Source organism: Haemaphysalis longicornis, unplaced genomic scaffold (assembly GCF_048455015.1).
Source record: "Haemaphysalis longicornis isolate Haplotype H1 unplaced genomic scaffold, Haemaphysalis longicornis Haplotype H1 scaffold_12, whole genome shotgun sequence".
Classification (NCBI taxonomy): domain Eukaryota; kingdom Metazoa; phylum Arthropoda; class Arachnida; order Ixodida; family Ixodidae; genus Haemaphysalis; species Haemaphysalis longicornis.
In genome coordinates this window covers 86,766,667-86,789,057 of record NW_027526225.1, presented here as the reverse complement: position 1 = coordinate 86,789,057, position 22,391 = coordinate 86,766,667, and the positions used below count along the sequence as shown (strand labels likewise).

The 22,391-nt window shown below is 47.8% G+C and overlaps 2 protein-coding genes across 4 annotated transcripts in view; one reads left to right on the top strand and one right to left on the bottom strand.

Annotated features, from left to right (window-relative positions):
• The window catches only part of LOC144162928 (sodium-dependent glucose transporter 1A-like), a 91,989-nt gene that overhangs the window by 35,579 nt on the left and 34,019 nt on the right, over positions 1 to 22,391 (top strand). The gene's annotated exons all lie outside the window — the stretch shown is intronic.
• On the bottom strand, positions 75 to 18,840 carry LOC144162924 (uncharacterized). The gene is made up of 4 exons (XM_077693650.1): positions 18,277 to 18,840; positions 4,526 to 4,652; positions 2,873 to 3,031; positions 75 to 1,495 (listed from the first exon to the last, which is right to left on the bottom strand). Exons 1-4 carry the CDS (start codon positions 18,340 to 18,342, stop codon positions 501 to 503), a joined length of 1,347 nt encoding a protein of 448 aa, XP_077549776.1. The 5' UTR covers positions 18,343 to 18,840; the 3' UTR covers positions 75 to 500.

Sequence of the window (22,391 nt, the reverse complement as noted above, 5' to 3'; positions counted from 1 at the left end):
AATAATGTGCCACTTTTTTATTGGGGGGCATAGTTACGTAAGGGAATAAAAGAGGCTATTTTTGCACAGAGAAATGAAATAGGTAGTCTTTAATGAAGGTTTTGGTCAGATACATTTGTAGTTTATTATTACCATAAATAATCAGTAAGCTCATCAATGCGGCTTTACCTAGTGGAGATGGCGTTCTGTGTTCTTTTTTTCTGTGAAGCTTCTTTATGATGCTTTTCAAGGAATAGTGAACGCCGACTAATCCTAAATAGCTTTGTTGAGTCTACAAGGTTTTGTCGCGTTTGTAAGCAGTAATGCAAAATGGCGCAACAGCAATCACCGCCAAACACACGCGCTGCGGCGGTCTGAATGAAGTGGTTAGCTCTCCAATCTGTTTCGGCGATAAATTACGAGCAAACACTTGGTCTTACATGTCCTCGCAACGTGCAGCATGGTTTCACAAAATATATTTTATCACTCAATTATCCACAGGGGCAAAAATTAAAGACGTTTCAGCTTCCGGGCGCCGTCGAATGGCGCGTCGTCGTGTGGTTGATACTGGGCTCGGTTTCTTGCACATACCACTTGGTCGTGGCGGCGCGCCGCGCGCCACTCACGGTCACGGCGGAGGTCGCCTGCCCAGTCACCACCTGGCACTGTTCCGTCCCAAAAGTGTCGCGTCTTCGCAGAGTCACCCACAGAACGAAAAAGAGGGTCACCGACAGCGCCACAAGCACGCACATCCGCGTCCCGAACGTCCTCGGGTCCGCGTCGTCGAGAGTCGCGCCCAGCAGCAAACAGACAAACATTTCACCCACACTCTCGACGGTGCCCCGCAGAGTAGGGATCTTACGCGTCGCGTCTAGGGTCGGCGATGGCTCGAAGGTCAGCGCGGCGGTCAGAGAGCTGCCCATAAGTCCCGCCGCTACCCACTGGACGGCCCAGAACATGGGAAGCGAGGTCAACAAAATGGCGCCGAGGACGGCGCCGAGCTGAATCACGACGATCATCCAAGGCGGCGCTCGGTACACCCCGGCCACAGCGTTGACGACGAGGCTCGCGCCGTAGAAGAAACACGTCACGAGGCGTGAGTTGACCGCGACCAGGCCGTTCCCCGGGAAGGTCGCAGAAAAGGCGCTCAAAAGCTGACCCGTGGCCAGATGCGAGCCGGACGTGAGGAAAAGCGCCGTTAGGCCTAACGCCCTCGTCAGGTAGACTTCGGTCAGCTTTGGCTCTGATTGTTGCGGCTGCGGCTGCGGCTCTGGGACCCCGGCCGGCTCGGCAGGTTCCTCCAGACAGGAGTGCGTCTTTCGGAGGCGGAGGAACGGAGCGCACAGCAGCGCCGCCGCGGCCAGGAGTGTCGCCGAGGCGAAGTAGGCGGCGCGCAGGGACTCGTGCCCAGCGACCTGGATGACGATGACCACGAGCACGGGACAGGCGCAGGCGCCCAGCAGGATGAGCAGGCGCAGGTTCCGCACGGTGGACTCGCTTCCCAGTTTAGTGCTGACTGCAAAACAGGAGAGACTCATCACACCGTTTTTCGAGATTGGTATAATTGGCTGAGAGGAGTATGTATTACGAAAATTCTCCTCACCCGACGAATATATCCTTACCAGGCGTACCAAATCAACGTACCTGCTCTCAACTCCGGCTTATAGTGCGTATTATGATGATAGTGAATATCCGGTGAGTTGTGTCATTCTGGAATTTATGCATTTTATCGGCTGCATTCGGTACACCCACCCCAGCTTGCCTTATCACCAACTTGTTGACAGATTTGTGCCATGTAAATTGGGCTTTAGTCAAACGACGGTTGTGTACAACGAGCTAGGGGCAATTTCTTCACTTATTTACAGCCACCAGTATATGCCGCATACCCTCAGAATATAGACTCTGTGATATGCCGACAAAAGCGTAGATTTCCGCTATCCTTACCGTGGCCGCAGAACTCCAGTAGGCAGTAATATTCTTGATCGGATACCGAAATCATCGCTGTCAGCGCGTCGTAAGCCGCGGTGAGCATCTCTGTTGCTCGCACAACGATATTTATTTACCTACCCTTAGCAGAAAAAAACGCAGCAATTACTACCACCACCGCTTTCACGCATACGTGGTGAACTCCTGCCGCATAAAGGCCGACCTCCATGCAGCGAAATGTACGCGAAAAGGCGGCGAACGTCGCCCGGCGGCGGCCGCTCCGCCGCCGGCGTCGAAAATACGGCTGTTCGCCGGCGATCTACGCGAGCTAGATGTCGAACGCGCGGCGGCGAACGCGACCGGAAGCGGCAAACTGCATTTTGAGGCCGCAGCCAATCACAGCCTCGTACTTCGTTGTACTTCATGTCCTGTCTTCCATCGGCGGCGTTCGCCGCGTCACGTTGCGTGGAGGTTGGGGTGGACGAAAACTGAGCGGCGCGTCAAACCACGCCGTCCGCCGCGCCAAGTTCGCCGAGAAACTTCGCTGCATGGAGGTCGGCCTTAAGAAGGCAACCTGCTTGCAGGGTCACCACGCACCCGGTGCGAGTGAGCAAGTAAAAAAAAAAAGACGTCACTGTCACGAAACGTCACTACACGAAGGAGTAGACAAACGTGTGTATCCAAGCAATCGCTTGGCCGTGATGAGACAGCGGACGTGAGCGATCAGGCGTTGTTCCTACCTAGGGGGCGTTGACTTCGGTCTGTTCGGGGTGATGCGTATATATAGTACCGACTATAGACCTTTTTAACTCCTTCGTCCTGGGAGCTGCCATTTGGGCTATGCTAGCGGCCCTATAATTGGCGCAGCTGACAGGAAGATGTCACTGCGCATGCGAAACACAGCCGAGAACATGTCCTGATCGTATTAAAGATTAACGAATGAAAATGTGTGTAAACGGCGGCTCACCTCGCTTTGCGGCGCCAAGAGCGACGCCCGCGGCTGTGGTGGTGAATATGAGCAGGGGTAGGCTGAAGCACCACGGCACGGCCACCAGGCTGCCGGCCGCCAGCGTCAGCGAGCCCATCAGTATGGCCACCGCATTGTCCTCCGTCACCAGGGGCTCGCCTGTTGACGACGTCACACGGGGGCGTCCCATTAGACAGCGTGGTAAGATCACTCGCCTCGACAGCGACCGCTTTGTGTGGGACAAATGGCGAAAATGGCTGGTGCAAGGACACACGGACCAAGAAAACACAGGTCGCGCACCGAGAGCCCCAGATGCGCCTGGATTTCTTCCTTTGTAACCGTGCACCGACTAGCTCAGCAGCGCATTCTATCGCAAACGGGAGGCCAGTGCGGTCCCCCCCCCCCCCTCCCTCACGCCGTCCAATCTGAAAACATCCTGAAGATTGGGCTTCACTGATAACATGCATGTAGTGAGAAAAAGCCTATCTCAAGGGGGAGGGGGAGTGTGGTGGGTCTAAATGCTAAACAAAAGTGAGTTTAACGACGTTTTAACGCAAAAACTCGGCGGTGCTATTGTTTATAAAAAGAGTACGACCTAGCACGACCCATAACACCAACCAGGACACTGGTCACTGTGCCCATGTGAGCAACAGAAAGCTCTGCGGGAGCATTGCAACATAAAAACACTATCTAGTTGCAAAGAATTCATGTCTACATCGGCTCGGGAAGTGGGCTATGGGCCTCGGATGAGATCGCGAGTAACAGCTGGGGTTCCTGTCCGAGGCATCTTGGCTGTGCGATTGTTTCTTCCCGAATGAGTACACCAAAGCTCCTTATTGTTATGCAAAGCTGGTGTTGAAGGTGAGAGCTATCAATTTATAAATAGGCCTAATAAAGTAATGTATGTTTACAATAGAAGGCCCTAGGGCCGTTATATTTATATGTAAGGCTGGTTATGTTGCCCCCAGAAAAAAAAAGTTCTTAGCATTGCGTTTGAGTGATGTAGTGAAGCCGGTTTGAAATTACCTTGGTGCGCATCGCTTTATAGCTACAAGAACTCTTATGGAAGTATTTAATAAAATGCGCTAGGGAAGTCATATTTTTATAAACGTCCAGTTACATTGCCATTACAAAATCTCTTTCCAGCAATGCACTTGTGTATAGAGGTGAAACCGACTTTAAAGGGACGGGTGTATAGCAGATTTGTGTGCGCATTTATCCGACTAATCGTACTAGGGAAGGAGTACCTGTAATTTTTAAGTGCGAAGTACTTTGGTCACGGTATCTAGCCGCCGTAGTAACGCGTATCGCGGCGTCACGCAGTCACGCAGAGGCACACGTTGCTCCTACGCAGTGTTAGGGGAGGTCCCCAAAATACCCCAAAATAATGAAAAACAATCCAGTGTCTCTTAATAGACCTTTTCAGGGGCTGCGGTGCCCTCTCATGACTCTTTGTGGTATCAACGCATGGCAGGTACTAAAACTGGTGAAGAGGGGGTGCCACAAGCCCTCTTGCGAATCACTACTCCGCACTTGACAGACTTCACGCTCAGTGGAACTGCTTTAATTTTTTTTCATCATGACACCGGACATCAATATTCTTCGAAAAAGAAAAAAGCTAGACGTAGTGAGAAGAGTGAGCAAGTGATGTACCGATGAAGGTTCCGAGGAGTTCCCCGGAGGAGCGCGCCGCGAATATGTAAGCGAGTCGAGAGTAGTTGGAGTTCGTCTGCTCCGCCAGCTGCACGAGCGTCGGACCGGGAAGGCAGAAGCACAGGCCCTGCGTGGAAGAGAATTATCGAAAGACGAATGAGTAACAGAACAGAGCACGCGATCGTTCCCTTCCAGCTGTTCGGCAAACAGCGCGTGTCCAAAATGTTTTTCCACCGTCCTCCCGTAATTGGGTCAGACTCCGGAAGTAACTGCTGTGTCACGAGTGCGCGCACCCAAATACACGCAGGTCGATTCTTTATGATGGAAAGCGTCCTCAATCAGCAGGCCAGGAATCTGAATATCGTCCCCAGCGCTGTTAATTATGAAACGTGGAGAGATGAAAACAGTGTTTTGTGTGACTGCTTGGGTGACAGGACATCACAGCTACGAGTAAATAGGTGATGAAAAATTTACTTACGCATCTGCAATACGCTCACCTCAGAACGGGTAAAAAAAAGGGGGGAATGAATAAATCAAACCGGATAAAACGTTTCAACAATTTTCTTACACAACCACACAAAATGTGGTAAGTAGCATGTACACCCTTTGACAAAATTTTCTGGGCCAATCCTAAGCCTCCTCGACCACAAAGAATTTAAAGAATCGGCTTTACTTTTAAATGTGACAAAATATTTTAACGCAGTAAGAAAGAAAGGTGTTTTCTCTCGCTATGCTGCATAAACAGTTTCAGCCTCACCCGGGAGACATGCTTGTACATCGAATTTTTTGCAGCCTGCGCGTTTCGGGCTTGGTCCACAAACTTTTGACAAAGACTGTACTTGACATCTTTAAGATCCAAATCGAACTGGGATCTTTCGTGCCTGCCGCTAAACCTTGGGTATGAGACGCTGTAGTAAAACGCAACGTATAATTTCAAAGCAGTGGGAGAGAGAGAGAGAGAGAGAAACAACTTTTATTGAATCGAGCTACTACGACGTCTTCTTAGACGCCGTCGATGGAAGTGGTTCCCTCTTCACGGGACCCATATGCTTCTCTAGCCGCCTGGCCCCTGGAGATCAGAACGAGCTGGTCTTCCAGGGCGGGGCTCGTTAACAAGGTCTCCCATCGCTCGGTAAGGGTGGATGATGAATGGGGTGGGGTAGTGGGAAAGGTGAGAGGTGGGGGGATTGGCTTGTAGAAATCGCATGCTCCAATGACGTGTTGGAGCGTGCCTAACTGAATCTTGCAAAAATTGCATTCCTTGTCGTACCTTTCCGGGTACATCTTGTTTTGAAGGTAAGGGTGCGGGAAGGATCCTGCTTGCATCTGCCTGTAAATCGCTTGCTGTTCTCTGCTAAGCGATTTGTGAGGATCGGGGTAACGTCGCCTCTCCGTCCTGTAGTGGTTCGTAATGTCCTTATAACTAATTATGGACTGTGGCTCACCTTCCTCTACCCGGTGTTCCATCTCTCGGGCGAACTGGTGGGTAAGTTCGTTGCCCTCCAGCCCAGAGTGAGCCGGCGTCCATATCAATTCAACTTTCCTTTCAGATATGTCGCATTTCCTGTTTAGAATACCTAGTGCCGCAAGAGACACCCACCCTTTTCTGTAGCTGTTATACGCCTTTTGGGAGTCGGTGACAATTCTTCCTACGTTGGGCTGCGCGAGCGCCAGCGCTATTGCGGCCTCTTCTGCCACCTCCGGAAAAGACGTCTTGATGGAGGCGCAGGTTACGAGCACATTCCGCGTCGTAACTGTCAGCGTGGCTTTCGAGGAAAACTTGGGTAACGCAGCGTCTGTGAAGAGAGTGACCCCCTCTTGCTCTTCTTCTATTTGACCCAGAGTCTCCGTCAAGGCCGCTATCCGAGATATTCTGCGGCCGTCGTTACGACCCGGCCTCATGTTTCGAGGCAGAGGCTTACTATTGATTTTATGCACCCATAACCTGGGTAACGGCCCATTTTTCTTCCGGTCTGCCTCTTGCCAGCCCAACTTGGCTAGAACACGACGTCCCGCCGACGTTTGAGAGAGCCTAACTCTTTGATTAGACAAATGAGCTTCTATCAACTCTCCAACGACGTTGTGTTTCGCCATGCCGAGAAGCTTGTCGGTCGACGAATGCTTCGGCAGGCCTAGCGCCATCTTGGTTGCCTTGCGTATAATGACGTTCAACTGGTCCCTGTCTTTTTTTAGTAGATTGAGGTACGGCGCAGCGTAAACGATGCGCGACGTCACGAAGGCCTGGACAAGCGTCAATGCATCGTCCTCCTTCAATCCTCGTCTTCTGTTTGTGACTCTTTTGATCATATTCGAAATTTGTTCCGTAGAAATCTTGATTTTGGCGATCGACGCCCCCGCCTTGCCGTTGTTCTGGAAGATGACACCCAGGATACGTGCTTGCGTGCTTGGCGTTATGTTCGTCCCGTCGATGGTGATGCGGACGTTCTCTTGTTCCCCTTTCTTTCTTCTTGGCTTGATGACGAGCAACTCCGACTTCTGTGGCGAGCAACTGAGGCCGCACGATTTAGCGAACTCGTGCACGGTCTCTGCCGCTCTCTGTAGGGTCTCCTCCATCCAACTCTCCGACCCTGCCCTCGACGTCCACACAGTGATATCATCGGCGTATAGAGCGTGATCTATTCCCTCTATGCCTTGAAGCAGGGCCGGGAGCGGGAGGAGTGCCAGGTTGAAGAGAAGCGGCGAAAGAACCGACCCTTGGGGGGTGCCTCTGTCTCCCAGGGCTATCGGTTTGGACGTCTCTTCTCTGATTTTGATTGTTGCTGTTCTATCACTTAAGAAGTCCTGTACATACTTGAATGTTCGCTTACCGCATCCAGTTTGACGCAGGTTACGGAGAATGCTTTCGTGTGTGACGTTGTCGAAGGCACCCTTGAGATCGAGTGCCAGGATAGCTCTTGGCGTAGGGGTCTTCGCTTTCTTGATTACCAGCTCATGTAGTTGCACCAAGATGTCTTGCGTGCTTAGGTGTCCCCGGAACCCGTACATGGTCGGTGGCATCTGATCGGTGACGTCCAAATATCTCTGTAGTCTCTTGTAAACCATACGCTCGACCACCTTCCCCACACATGACGTGAGGGAGATGGGGCGCAGGTTGTCTACGTGGGGTTGTTTTCCTGGCTTGGGAATGAAACGCACCTCCGCTTCTTTCCATTCTTTGGGTAACGAACCCTTCTCCCAGGCCGCGTTGGCGAGGTTGAGTAGTTCCGCTCGGCTTTGGTCACTCATATTTTTAAGCATCTTATATGTGACGGCGTCAATGCCCGGTGCGCTGCCTTGATTACTTTCGTCGATGGCCGCAACCAGCTCTAGTTCGGTGAAGACTTCGTCTAGCTCGACGTTGCTATCCCCTTCGTACTCGAGAGTCGGGTTACCGCTCTTCTCAGTCTTGAGGTACTTACTTGTGAGTTCACGAATGAGCTTCTCCCCGTCCCCGTCGTAACTGTTGATCGTTCTTGTGATGTCTCGAGCGCTTGCACTCTTGCTTTTCAACGAATCTATGAGGTGGCGCAACAGCTTCCAGGCCTTCTTCGTAGACAGTGTGCCTTGTAGGTTGTCACACATCTTCATCCAATTTTCCCTGCATAGCTGCTCCGCATACTCGGCCGCCTGCTTGTTAAGCGCATGTATACGTCTGCGAAGCTTCTTGTTATGTCTTTGCCTCTTCCACCTTCGAGTAAGACCATGCCTGGCCGCCCACATGTGGCTAAGCCTGCTGTACGTTCATTTCTCTCTCTCTGAGTTCATAATTCAAATGGTATTGTGTACCCCTGACATGAAAAACACCGTCAGCTAGGGCGCTTGATCACTCTGCTGGTCGGCCAGGCGATTTTAGTCCTCGCGCTCTGACAAGCGGGATAGCAATCAATCAATCAATCAATCAATCAATCAATCAATCAATCAATCAATCAATCAATCAATCAATCAATCAATCAATCAATCAATCAATCAATCAATCAATCAATCAATCAATCAATCAATCAATCAATCAATCAATCAATCAAAGTGTTGTCATCATCAGCAGGGTTTGGGTTTGGGCTAGCTGGCAAGCGGTGATCCATAACTTCGTGCAACGCAAAAAACGGTCTTTCTGTGCTTCTCCGTTTTTTTGCGCTACACGAAGTTATGGTTGTCAGCATGTTGATTTCGATATCTATTACGCAAGAAACTGTGTTACCAAAGCATAAACTCGCCGAAAATGAAATTGGTAGGCTTTTCGTACGCATCTCAGTTTTGCGGCCACGCAGCGGTAGGAATATGGCAACCCGGTGTCGTTCCATACCTCCTCGCACTAATGTTGGAATACCCTTTTTCCTCGTGTGGCACGAAGCCGAAGTAGTAACTTGTTTACAGCCGTTGACGCGCCGCTGCCGGGATCTGCGACAGGAGATTTCCAAATACGTTGTAGATGTTCGATCTTAGTTGCGTGCGCATTAACGTGCACTAAACCTGTTCATTGAAACACCCGTTCAATTCGTGCGCTTCGTGGTTTGGCTTCGAGCTTGTTTCGTATCCGTATATGTGGTTCCCGCCAATTTCTACCTGATTTCGTAACGGGAAATCAGTGATGCCATATTCGTGGGCTTGCCCGAGCATTCGTATATTTGGTTTCGTCCGAACACGAATCGCCCGCTTTCTGTGGGTTGTTTAAAGGCTTCATAATGCAACTGCGACGCCCGTAAGAGGGGTAATACAGAGAGATGTACTAAGCAGTGCACGAACAGACTTCATCCCACCTCGCGCATATTTTTTAACAGAGGTGCTGCTTAAGCCTTGGTGAAACCTGTCTTGAACCTGGTGCAGAGACGTTAGCAAAAAAATACCAAGAAAAAAAAAACTGCGCCGCCTGTATAGGCTGCACCACCGCAGGTAGGATATTTAAACAGTGAAGCCGGCTTTCGCGTTTGCTTGAGTGTGAGAACAAGGGGCATATGCGTATGTGTACCCCTTACTACACCATTATAAAGGTGATAGTCTTTCTTGGGCAACTAAAACGCAAAAAAATAATGGCACAACTTCCACTAGTGGTGCTAGGCTGTTGGAGAAACAGCGCAACTGGGGGCAGACCTAGCTTCTTCTCCCCTGGGATCCGCTGTCAGCGTGGGGGCAGACCGGAATGGCCTTGTAAAATCCGGCTAAAATTGGCCTCACCCCTCAATACTTAGCCTATAGCCTAGCAACAACATCGCAAAACCTAAAAAAAACTTAGCAAAGCCTAGCAAAATCTAGCAAAACTAAGCAAAACCGGAAGAAGAAGTTTGGTCTAACCCCAGATCCACGGTTTCTCCAGCCTTGCACCACTACTGCAAGCTGCGGCATTTTTTTTTTTTTTTTGGAAATTAATAGAAACGGAATGTACCGATGCGACTAATTTGCGACGAACCACTTTCGTAATCCTGAAATGAAATTTTGATTCGCATCTGATGATATTTTTTTATTTTATCTTTTACAAAGTAAAAGGTTTGTAGAAGTTTGTCTAGTTGATTTTGGGGTGTAAAAGATCGTACGCCCTTAAATACGAATTTTTGAATCTATATAAACTTCATCCATAACTACGCCAAGTGTTTAACAAAATTTGTTGAGTAAAATCATCGCATTGCCAAAAACCTTTTGGTCAAGTCTTAAAATCGTCGGAGTGAATTCCCACTGCGACGTACACGCTTAGTAAGGCGGAATCGCTTACAATGTCTCCACTAAGTGAACAAGAAACCGCTAAACGCGCTTTCATATATTTACCAAAATCGGTTCTCTGAGTCTTAAAAGGTTACGCGTGTAAACGAATCAAAAGCAAATACAGGATTGTTACGCCAGGAACCAAAACGTGGCAGCCGTTGACTTCAGGGAGGACTGATGTCCGCGTCGAAATTTCAAAGTTTTCTTCTACCGTGTGAGCTCACCAACGAGCCTGGTGATATCTCATTTTTCAGTTTGAAAAACTTCAGAAACTGCCAAGGAGCAAATTTGAGTGAATGTTTTTTTTGTCCGTTCGATGACACATCTTTTTTCATAATTTAGTTTCTCTCGCTCTAATAACGTAATGTATACATATTTTTGGTCGATCGATGCACATCTTAAATTATCGTTGCTGTTTTCTTTCTTTTTCTTGCGCCTGTGAGGTTGTGAAAATCTCCGTTGTCCCTTTCCCACACAGCACATTAGCAGATAAGGCGAAAACTTGCAGTAGGGTGGCTAGCTGGGCCAGCTGGTCGACTTGAATTGCGGGGAATACAGCGAAATAACAGTGACTAGTGAAGGCGGAGGAAGCAAACAGGACGAGCACTGACTTCCGAATCATTACTTTATTGAACCGTCCGGATTCACTACTTTAGCAGCCGGATTCACTACAACCATGTTAAGTAAATATTTAGCAGCCGGATTCACTACTACCATGTTAACTCCTCACGTTGCCAGCGGTAGAACGAAAGTTAATCTCGGTATTGTTCCTTTTTTCTCGGCACATACCCCAAAGTGGGTATGTGCCAAGAAAAAAAAAAAAGGCTGGCCAGCTTTGGGGTGCTGTTGTTCCCGCTTCACAAAATCCGCAAAGCTATGAATTGCAAGCGTAAAAGTGGTTGAATAGCGCATGTCTCATGACACCTGAACGTGATTGCACGTGAGTACAACAGATGCACAACAACCGCCAAGAACCCTGACTCTGTGGAAGCTGTGACGTGTGCCAGTCTGCTTGATGACGTAATCCGCGCCGTAAGAAACGAAAGCAAAGGAAGAGACCCAAACACGGTGTAGCAGAGAGGAAGCCGGTCGAAGTAAGTCGCACCGTAGGAGAAATAAACGACAGCGAAAAACGATACGCAAATACCATGTGCAGGAAATAAGTTGTTAAGTATCGCCAAGCTTTCTCCTTCAAAGCACGTAAGCAGACTAAGCGCCCCGAGAATTTTTTCTTTTTCATTTTCTCTTTACAGGGCGGCCATTTTTTTCACCGGACAACAACAACGGTTTTTCGCGGAATGAGACACTTAATGCTTTCCCTTAATTAAAGTACTCCTATAACAAACATCTTTGTAAAAGAAACGAATGAGGTGACGGCGGTGTAGCGCTTTCGAACAGATGGGCAAAGTTTGAGCCACCCTGGTGCTTACCGTTACACGGGATGGAGCAAGCGAGAGCATGCCGCCGAACGCATTCGGTTACACGCTTCGCTAAGCAGGCGCCGGCTTTATCTATTGACACGTCAAATACAACCGCCGCGTCTAGATAACAGGGCAGCAGGGTGACATCATCGCGTGTTCCAGGAACGCGCGCCTGGGATAACTCGACACACCGCTGCTCTCTTCCTTTGAGTTGTTATATATATATATATATATATATATATATATATATATATATATATATATATATATATATATATATATATATATATATATATATATATATATATAATTGCGTTGAAAATATTTTGGTACCTGGGGCGTGCCGCAATGGTGGATAGATCCGGGTTTATTTATACCGGACTGGCATCGTTTTTCAGGAAAACAGCCTCCGCCGCTAGAACCAGGTGTGATATCCCGCCAATGTAAACTTTTCGACGGGCTGTATTCTCGTTAGAATCAAAGACCTGTGGGCGATTCCGAATGGGTTTATTCGTTGAAAATTGTACTGCGCGATGTAACGAACACAATACCAAGTAACGAATACATGTAACGAATGTACTCATTACTTGTTGCTGTGAAATTTTCGACAACATTCCCATGCAGGGAGATAGTGCACCGTTCATTTCAGCTTACTGCGGTGTGCTGGACATAATAATCAGTGAGCACTTAACACTTGCGGACCAATAGTTATGAAAATGAAGGAAGCTCACCCTAACGCGTAAGACTTGAAGGTAGCGAAGCTGTATGCAACCTTCACGACCATCACGACGGCTTAAGTCCATGATTGCAGCCGATTTGCTTCTTCCTCGCTACCGCAACGACCTTTACTCCATATTTGTTGCTATAACGGCAAAGATGAAGCAAATCGAAGAAGCAGAACGAACGAACGGGACGCGCACACTTAAACTAGGCTGCGGAGGTGCAGCGTGTACCCCATCACGTGTTACCGTATTTACCCGATTCTAACGCGCACCCGACTTTCCTGGCAATAAAACCGAAAAAACTTGCACCACCGATTGTAACGCGCACGGGACGTTGTGACCCAGACAAACGAATGCGAGAGAAACGGGCGATTTACTTCCCGAAGTAATCTCACTCATCTCACTCCTCGTCGCTCTCCGCTGACCACAACATCTCGTCCTCGGTGCCGTTAAGAGCGTTCGCGATGCCACACTTCTGAACGAACGTTCAGCCATGGTCGATAGGATCGTGGCCCACGCCTCGCACGCCCATCCCGCGAGCTTCTCCATAGGCGAACGCTTCAGCCGACCGCTCGTTTTGAACGCGTGAGAGCCGCTGCTGCCATTGCTGTTATCAAGCGCGCAAGTGAAACGATTTGAATATTTGTGTGAACGCCAATAGAAAAGACTAGGCGCCTAGGTACAGTGAACTATAGCCTAGGCTTGCTGCGTCCGAAAAATCGTTGCTAAAAGCTTTTGCGCCATCTTGAGATGGCGGTGGCGATGGGTGGGACGAAATGTCCGCTGTTTCGGAAGTTTCGGTTTTGTATCCGATTCTAACGCGCATGCGATTTCTCGGCCTATTTTTTCGGAAAAAAAGTGTGCGTTAGAATAGGGTAAATACGGTATATGTCGAGCAGGGGCGTGATTCCTCTCCCTACAGTCACAGCCGAGTGAGCAAGCTTCCGTTTGACATTCTGGTTCTAACTCACGGTCGTAGCCGAGTGGGTAATACGAGTGACTCTAACTCCGGTGGTCTACCAGACATAGGTTACAATCTGGCCGCTGCCGGTGATTTCTTATCTTTAGACTGTTATACAGAGTTGTGCGAAACGCCGGAATCAATGAATTAAATATCTCCGCTGTTAAAGAGAAATGCAATACTTGACCGCTTGCATTTTTCGGTAGACATTGCTTGTTTCAGGTCAAATTAAAGAAGGAAGGAAGGAACTCGTGTAACTACGCCACGCAGATATTACTGTCTTTGTTTACTCAATAAACGTGAACAGGCGTACGCTATGCACTTTAAGTTCTGCCGCATAGTACGTGGACAGCCCTAAGTGTGATTTTGGCACGTCAGAAATCTTCGGGCGTTACACGAATGCCACGCAATAGTTCAGAGCTGGTCTTGTCTTTCAAATTCTGCCCCCTGTGGCGTAAATTATCGTAAATTATCGTAAAACGGACAACGCCGTTATAGTTTCTCTCAGTGGTAATTTTGCTCGGCTGCCTTTACCACAGCGCGAGTGCTTTTGAAGTAGAGAACCTTTACAGGAAGCTTCACAATGGTGGCCTCGGACAGGATGAACCGCCAACGTCACCTCAAACATAAAACGGTGTAAACATTTTGGCTGAAATTAAGTTAGTGGCAAAAGAAAGCGTCCGTGTGTTGGTTACTTGAAATGCTTAAGCATTCCTTGGCAAGTAATCCACAAAAAAGCGTGCCGTTGTTAGCGTGATACTTAGATATGGGCAAACAAAATGTATAATTTTTGAAGTTAACAGTCGGAATAGCGCATAATAGTGCATATTTAGATTACTGGTACCTTCGAAGTTGATAAGAAAGGAAACAACAACGCGTGGCACGGTGCGCTAGCAATGCTTTCGGGTATAGTGGTGAAGCCGGATTTAAAGGTGATCCGCATCTTGAAACAATACTCAGGCATTTCTTCACAATTATGAGAATTTTTGCACCTTTTTTAAAATTTTTAAACGCATTCAAAGCTCATCACGATGTAAACGTCATGACTTTGCACTTCACGAATTTTCTGCATTTGCACGATACTAAATTGCTCCCGACTGTAACGCGCAGTTAAGTTTACTTATGAAAATGTCAAAAAAGAAATAATGTGACAGATGTTTTACCGCGCAGATGTAAAAGACATGACCCCACGTACCTTACATAAGACATGTTAATTGACGCACGCAACTGTGGCAGCGAAAATTCCTTGCACTTCATAAACTTCCTTATCCAGCTCCTGCTGGCATGAAAATTAAAGCGGCGACCATTTTTAAAGCCGATTTCGGTTTCGAGTCCGATTGCAACGCACACGAAAATTTTAAGGCTACTTTTAGCGAAAAAAGGTGCGCCTTAGAATCATACAAATACGGTATTTGCGTAGTTAAAGCGGATTTTCCGACACTGCTGATGCTAGCCGCACCGATCACAGCTCAGTGAAGGCGTGGTTGCCTTTCTGGTTAATATTTACGAGCGGACGTAGTACAGCCGAGACGTAACCTACGGACCGGAAAGACATTCTCGTAGTAGCAGCTTGATGTGGGCGAGCTGGGGGAATATATTAAAAAAAAAAAAAAAACCCGGGCCATCTCCACTAGCGTGAAACCTGGGGAAGGGCGAAGGATGTAGTGTATAAGTGCATTCTTGGCACCCTGGCGTTTTTGTCAACGGAGATGAAATCGTAGGGGGGTCGAGGTATACAGCTTTGCTGCAAAATTTGAAGCACGAAGCTCTCTAGCGCGAAACGTAAATGAGTGTCCCAGTGTTTTTAAATAGCGTTGCGAAGCGTTCCAGCGCGAGGCGGTGTTTTTTTTTAATACGCGTTACGTTCTAGCGCGAGGCGTAAACGAGTGTCCCTGTGTTTTAGTACCGTGACTACATGAGACGGCGGTTACGACGACGGCGACATGAGACGCCGACAGTCCGAGCCCCTCAGGAGCTTCGCCCCTAAAAGCAATAGCGCAAATAACAGGACCAAGAAACACAAGTACAACGGAAAGGCGCCCGTCCATTGTACTTGTGTACCTTCGTCAGCTGTTTATTGCGCTGTTTCTTTTTCTTAAATATATCCTCATAATTCTTACAGTATGGATTCACGTCAAGGTCGATCTCTCGCACCACACGCCCCGTTAGAGCTCAGGAGCGGGTCCCGATAACGGTGGCTGCGTCCTGAGGCGCGTTGTTAACAAGTGATAACTCAGCGTTAGGATGGCAGGCGTCTCCAAGCATCGATTACGCGACCGCCGTGTGCAAAGTCTGGAAAAGTTGCCTGCCAGGCGGGCGTGTTCTACCGCGTGGCTTCGCAAGCAACGTCTGTCCAGCGTAATGCTGTTACGTTCAAATTCAGTTGTACGCTCCAACGCTACACCTGTGCATTGAGGCGTGTCGTATCGTGGAAAGCTGCTTATTAGTTTAGGCCTTTAACGTGCGTGGCATGCGCAAGCACCGCCATAGAGCTTCCGCGGGGTTTCTGCAGCGTTTCTGTGCCTTTCAGCAAAGTGTACGAACGCTGCGCAGGGCCCTGTTGTGGGTCCAAATACTTTCTATCGAATACTGCACGCAGCACCTTATTTTTATGGTGCAATGAAAATTATTCTTTTCGTGTTTTTTTGCACAAATAAAAAACTTTGATTTGACTGATTGTAGGGTTTAACGCGCCGACGCAACCCAGGCGATGAGGTGCGCCGTAGTGGAGGGCTCCGGATTAATTTTGACCACTTGGGGATCTTTAACGTGCGCCGAAATCTCGTACACACGGGCGTTTTTGCTTTTCGCCTCCATCAGAAAAGCGGCCGTCGCGGCCGGGAATCGAACCCGCGACCTTGGTCTCAGCAGCACTGAGTCACCGCGGCGGGTAAATAAAAAAAAAGCTTTAAAACAAAGATAAAAACCTTAACAGTTCTACTAATGGCGCGACCGCCTCTGTGTATCAACCTTCTTTTGTATACATCAACTTTTTTGTCGTTTCCAGACAATAATTATTGTCATTATTAGGAATTATCTGTTGAAACCGCTAAGAAAGAATAGAGCCATAATAGTATGTGAGCGACTAAAAAGCATACTGACTACGGCCGTTTGTGAAATAATTTTTTCTTTAATTTTCATCGAGTTTTAAGCATGCGGTGTTTGCTTATTATGCTAGCTGTGATCTTAATCAGAAAGCTTTCCTAAGGGGTTTGAGTTCAAATTTGAATTTGGGCTGTCGGTGGTTGACAGATTTTCCTATATAAATTGTGACTGTTCGTCACGAAATATGTCTTCATATTAACGGGATGTATATGCAATAATCACGGTATTTAAGATTTTCACCTTGGCGCTGCAGGAGGACAATAAAATACACGTATCATTGTTTCTGTGGTCGAGCAGTTGGTTATTTTGTTAATTTTCGGAAAGTGCTATTATAGAATAGTTCCGTGAGAATACGAAAATCATTGATGCTTGATTTATGTTTGTTAAAAAAAACCACGATTCAGGTCACGTTATATATTCTGAAGAAAGACAGCATCTGAACATTTTCGGAGACACTCATTTGACTTCATTACAACTTTACCCCGAAAAAAAAACACGACTGAAAAGGAAAAACTTCACTATTTAAAGATTCAACCAGAACAAGCAGAACTTTCTCCCTTATCAAGTATTAGCCAAAACTGTGGCTGAAAATGCTTCGTTATCGGCAAGAGGCATTGTGCGGATATCGCAATTAAATATACAAAACATAAATAAACGAAGTGGATAATCACTGGCAATGATAACGACGTTTATACGTGAACATCTGAGGCACGACAGGCATGTAGTCAACGGCTGCACATACTATCCTTATCTCTCACATGGTTCTCTGTTTTTGTTATCACCGTTGGTAATCTCTCTTTTGTCTCTAGCTTCATCGCATGATGTGGTAAAGTGCACCGCTTGTTTATAGCCCACTTTTGCCTTTTTTGCGACCCTGAAGCATGTTTTTCTGCAGAGATGATTGTTATATCGGCGTTTCGCATCACTTTAAGGAAGGAAGGAAGGAAGGAAGGAAGGAAGGAAGGAAGGAAGGAAGGAAGGAAGGAAGGGTGTAGAAGGAAGGCAGGAAAGTTAACCTGGCTAGAGCCTAGTTTGCTATCCTGCACGTGGGAAAGGGAAAATAGGCAAAAAAAGAGAAAAGAAAGAATGAAAAGAAATTGGAGTAGACACGTATGCCCAGCGCTGAAGCACTGACACTGATAGACACTGGACGCGTTCAGATTTTAACGTGTTCAAAATTGTTCACAATTTAGTTGCAATACAGAGCCGTGATTATTTTATGTATAGCAGCTTGTAAACCGCTCAAGAGTGTCCTAAACCTAGAGCTATGGATGTCGCATAACAAGAAAATAAGATGCTTGTACACTCGAAATAACACGAGCTTCCGCTTCCACAACTCGCCTAATTTGCCTCAACGCGAATGAACTGTGCTCAAATTTGGCACCTGTTTACCTGTGTTACACGAGCGCGTCTCCGGCGAAACGTGGGAAGTGATAAAAAGTATTTTATGCTTTAAATAAAGCAAGAAGCAATTGCGTTTTTTTGGCTTGTGAACACGAAAAACACACTGAGCTTTTTTTTGTATTACTCTTCTAGAGCTCTTCTAAGGCAACCAACTTTCAAGCCCAGCTACCAATCAGATTTTCATTTCGGTTAAACTCAGAATATATACCATACAGGTTCAATGCAATGCTATGGTACCTTCATTGTGCAAATCGAACCCGACACCGCAACGTGTGTCATACCAGGGGCTCGCAATGAAGCAATATCCTTCAATACTTCCTCACAGATAGTGCAAAACACCGAAGCTTTAACCCGCTGGCAGAGGCACCGAAAGACAACGCGGGAGTACCGCAAGGCACGGTACCGTCTCCTCTCCTTTTGTTGGAGAGCCCCCGTTGGATTACTCACCGTAGCGAAGTAGGCGACGGCAAGTACGACTGCTCGAGCCACTCGCTGACAGCGGCTGTCTTCCATGAGGGCATGGCGAGCTGCACTCCGCTCCTCGCCGACAGCCGCAGTCACCGCTCTTCCCGGGTTACCCGCCTCGCGCACCGAGTCACGACCGCGGTAGCAAAACAGTTCGCTCGCGACGCCGCACGAATCGAAGCGTGTATGTGCGCGCCGGTACTACGCAGATGCGTGTATAGTAGTCGAGCGGCACGTGTTCCTTGCAGGGGGGGAGCCTGCGCACCGCGGGCTCTGCGTGGGAGGCCGGAGTTCGCGTACGGCGCGTGCCTCTGGGCCGCTTGTCGAAGGTCGCCGCCGCACACCGGGAACTGCGCGAGTGCGGCTGCCGAGCGGCAAACACGAGACCACGTCGACGACTGCGGTTACGTCATGTTCGAGCTTTCGGAAGCTCTCCGTTGGAAGCTTGCTTCGTCCGACGGCGACACGACTGATCGGTCGACGGCGAAGATCGCCGATAAGTCACCCAGGAGGGATCACGTTCTGTGCGGCTCTGGCCTTTGTCGATAAAAGCGAGCAGATAACCTTGCTGTCCTCTTTGCGATCGTTTGCTTTGAGCGTGCATACAAGAAGGGGAGGAAGTTGTGAGGACTTTTCCGGCGATTAACTGTGACGGCAGACACATTGTGAGAGCTAAAATGCGTTTAGGAAAGAGAGGAAAAATTGGTTCCCCGTGACCTGATACTCAACGCAGAATGAGCAGCCAAGTCGGCTATAGAATACGGCAGCGCCGACAGCCAAGATAGCGCGTGTACGATTAGGAGTTCTGCTGGACGAACGATGTGTGTATATAAAAAAAAAAGTAAAAAAGAAGACGTGTAAGCACTGAACAAGTGTTTCACAAAACGGAGAAAAGCCTTTCTTTCGAAATAGGCGCATTTAAGCCAATAACAGCTCAGAGGGTGTTTCTAATCTCTTTATGCAGACCTTCAGTCCGTGTAATCTGTGGGTTCTTCACCGGGACCCGGCTGTAGACGAAACGCGTTGTGCACGAACAACTTTATATTTGCAGCAATCAAAAATGGTGGCTTCCTTCGACATTCTTCATTCATCATTTCCTTCCTTCCTTCCTTCGTCATTTTCTTCCTTCTTTGCTTCCTTCATTCATCATTTCCTTCCTTCCTTCCTTCCTTCCTTCGTCATTTTCTTCTTTTCTTCCTTCCTTCATCATTTTTTCCCTCCCTTCCTCCCTTTTTTCCTCCCTCCCTCCGTGTTTGTCATAAGTGTTTTGCAACTATCCTCCTCTGATTTGCGACTGTAGAGGCACCACCGTAGATGTAGAGGCACCACCGGCGTCAGCAAAAGGGGACCTGCGCGCGTGTACTGTCACAGGCCTAAATAGGCTACATGCGGCAGATGTAGGCATTTTCGGCCTACACGCGCAGGCTGCATTATGGCCGCGGCAACAACTGCGGCCCACATGCAGCTAGGCCGCAGATGCCGGCACTCACCCGATGTTAAAGCGCGTGTTCGAATGTTTTCTTTTTTGTTTTTCGATTGATAATTTGTCTTGCATCTGAGTGTTGAGCGTTTCCATCTTGTAATGTAGTTCATTTTCACCCGGGAACAGGCCGTCGGCTTACGCGGTATTCAGTTACACGAAAGGAGTGGGTGATGGCAGGAAGAAGACAAACCGAAAATTGGGTCAGCTAGTAGCGATTCTCTAACTAGCTGAAACATAGCGGAACCCGACACGTACACGAGAAGAAAATATTACGCACCACAGCGCTGTTTATGTATCAGGTAGCTCTGTGTATTGAGGGTGTCGGAACTGAACGAAAACGGAACAGAAAAATGAAAGAAACAACAACAACAACAACAACAACAACAACAACAACGATAACGACGACAACAACCACAACAACAACAATAACAAAGGTATTTTTGACCGGAACGAGAACGTAACCCCAACGTTATTTTGGTATTTTGTTCCGGAGCTAAACCAAAAAAAAAAAATCGTTTCGGTTTTCGGCTCGTGTGGGAAGTTCAGGTATTTGCTCGTGTGGGAAGTTCAAAATCAATTATCCTTCCGCTGGCATCGAAGAAGACGTCGCGGTTGTATTTATTTATTTATTTGTATGTTTGTTTGTTTACATTTTTCCTCAGGCGTTGTTGTAAGGGGTGGTGGACATGAATACACAAAAAGTCAGAAACACAACATTACAACAAGGAAAAAAAATGAAATAGAATGTTTGGCATGTGACAGCACCATATGCAGATTGCAACCAAAAAAGCAAATTACAGCGGTACATTCAACGAAAACAGCTGCAAGTTATGTAAGCGCTTATACTCAAGTGCTGCCAGAGTTCAATCAAAATTTGATTTCTGAAGAGGTGTAACAGCAGTGCCGGGCAAGCTGTTTCACTCTTTAATAATTCTTAGAAAGAACGACGCTTGGAATGCGCATGTGCGAGATAAATATTCTCCATTTTTTGTGTATTTTCATCCCTCCGTCGGGATATCTACGTGGTGGGCTGAGGGTACTCATGGGGATCCGCTGCTACCTCCTGACGTACAATCTGTTTTAAGAATAAACACCTAGATAAGGTGTACCGGGCATTCAGACTGTCTCTTGAGACATAAAGTTTTAATCTTCTAACGCTAATCACCTGCTACCTCCTGACATGCAATCTGGTTTAAGAATAAACACCTAGAGAAGGTGTACCGGACTTTTAGAGTGTCTCTTGAGACAGACAGTTTTAATCTTCTAACGCTAAGATCATAACTATGCGAGGTAGTAACAAATTTGAGCACATCGCGATTAATTGCCTCCAATTTATTCATGAAGATTTTATTGTTCGAGACACAGGCCAAGGCAGCACACTCAAGAATTGAGCGAAGGTGCGCAGAACGGTGGTTTATTGGAGGCTTGGAGCGTTCGCACCAACAAGAGGTTGGAGCGTTCGCACCAACCTTATCCACATGGGACGCCCCAAAACAAATTGCTCTCTGAGATTTTTCATCTGCGGCAGCGTCTCAAACAGACCTGCGTGTCAGGTTGAGGAGTACCGGCATGAGGTTTTTAGGGAATAGAGGTTTCTAGGCATGTGGTTTAGGGAATAATTTGAAGCTGCGCCATCTTACAAACAGGGCTTAGGCCTCGTCGATTAGGCCTCGTCGATTTTTAAATGCAGAGCATTTCTTTAACTCACATGTAGCGTCCGCCGTCCGTCCGCAACAGCTCAGCGCACACTGTAAAAAAAAAAAGAAATAGTTAGCGGCGCCCGGCTTCGATCCCACGACTCTCTGGCCGCAACGGGAGGCACGCGGTGCTCTTCCCACTACGCTACAAATCCGGGACAGGAGCAAGTGCTACGAACGCGCCTTATGTCCTTGACTCATTCAAACTACGTCAAGAAGCTACTGATACAACGAAGGCACGCGAAGCTGAACGTCAACGGAAACGACGAACTGAAAACTTTAGAGGGGGATGCTGAATTCCCCGTGGGAAAGCTGTGCGCCACGCGCCTTGCAGCTCAACCAGCCCCGTCCGCAGCGCCTCTGATGCTGATTGTGGCAGGATGCCCCTAGGGATTGGCCAAGCAAAGAATCCATCACGAGATAGGTTCGCGTTCAACCACCGTCGTCATCTTCCCGTAGAGAAACCGCCGAAGAAGAAGAAGAACGAGAAGACAAAGCTGCGTTCGGGGCTTCCGAAACGGGGTTCTGCCGCCGGGATGTATGCTCTGCCCTCCTGCGCTACATTGAAAATTCAAAACGATTCTCTTTATGATTGCGATTGGTCACCCTCGCTTTGATTTTTCAGGATTTTTTTCCCCCTTTTTTCTCAAAAATTTTTCAAACCGGTCTAAATTATCTTTCCTAAAAGTCGCGTGATTAGAAAAGAATTCCATTCATTTTAACCATCCTCTGTTGATTGGCCGATCCCCTGATTGGGTATGTGCCATACCTAAAGGCGCAGCAACAACAACAACAAAGCTGCGAAGAGGAGGGCGTGTACATTGCTCTCAGCCGGTGCACCAATGTAAACAACCTTTACCTCACCAAAGCTGACGGAGACTACCGATTCTACCACAGAGACAACATCGACAAGAACA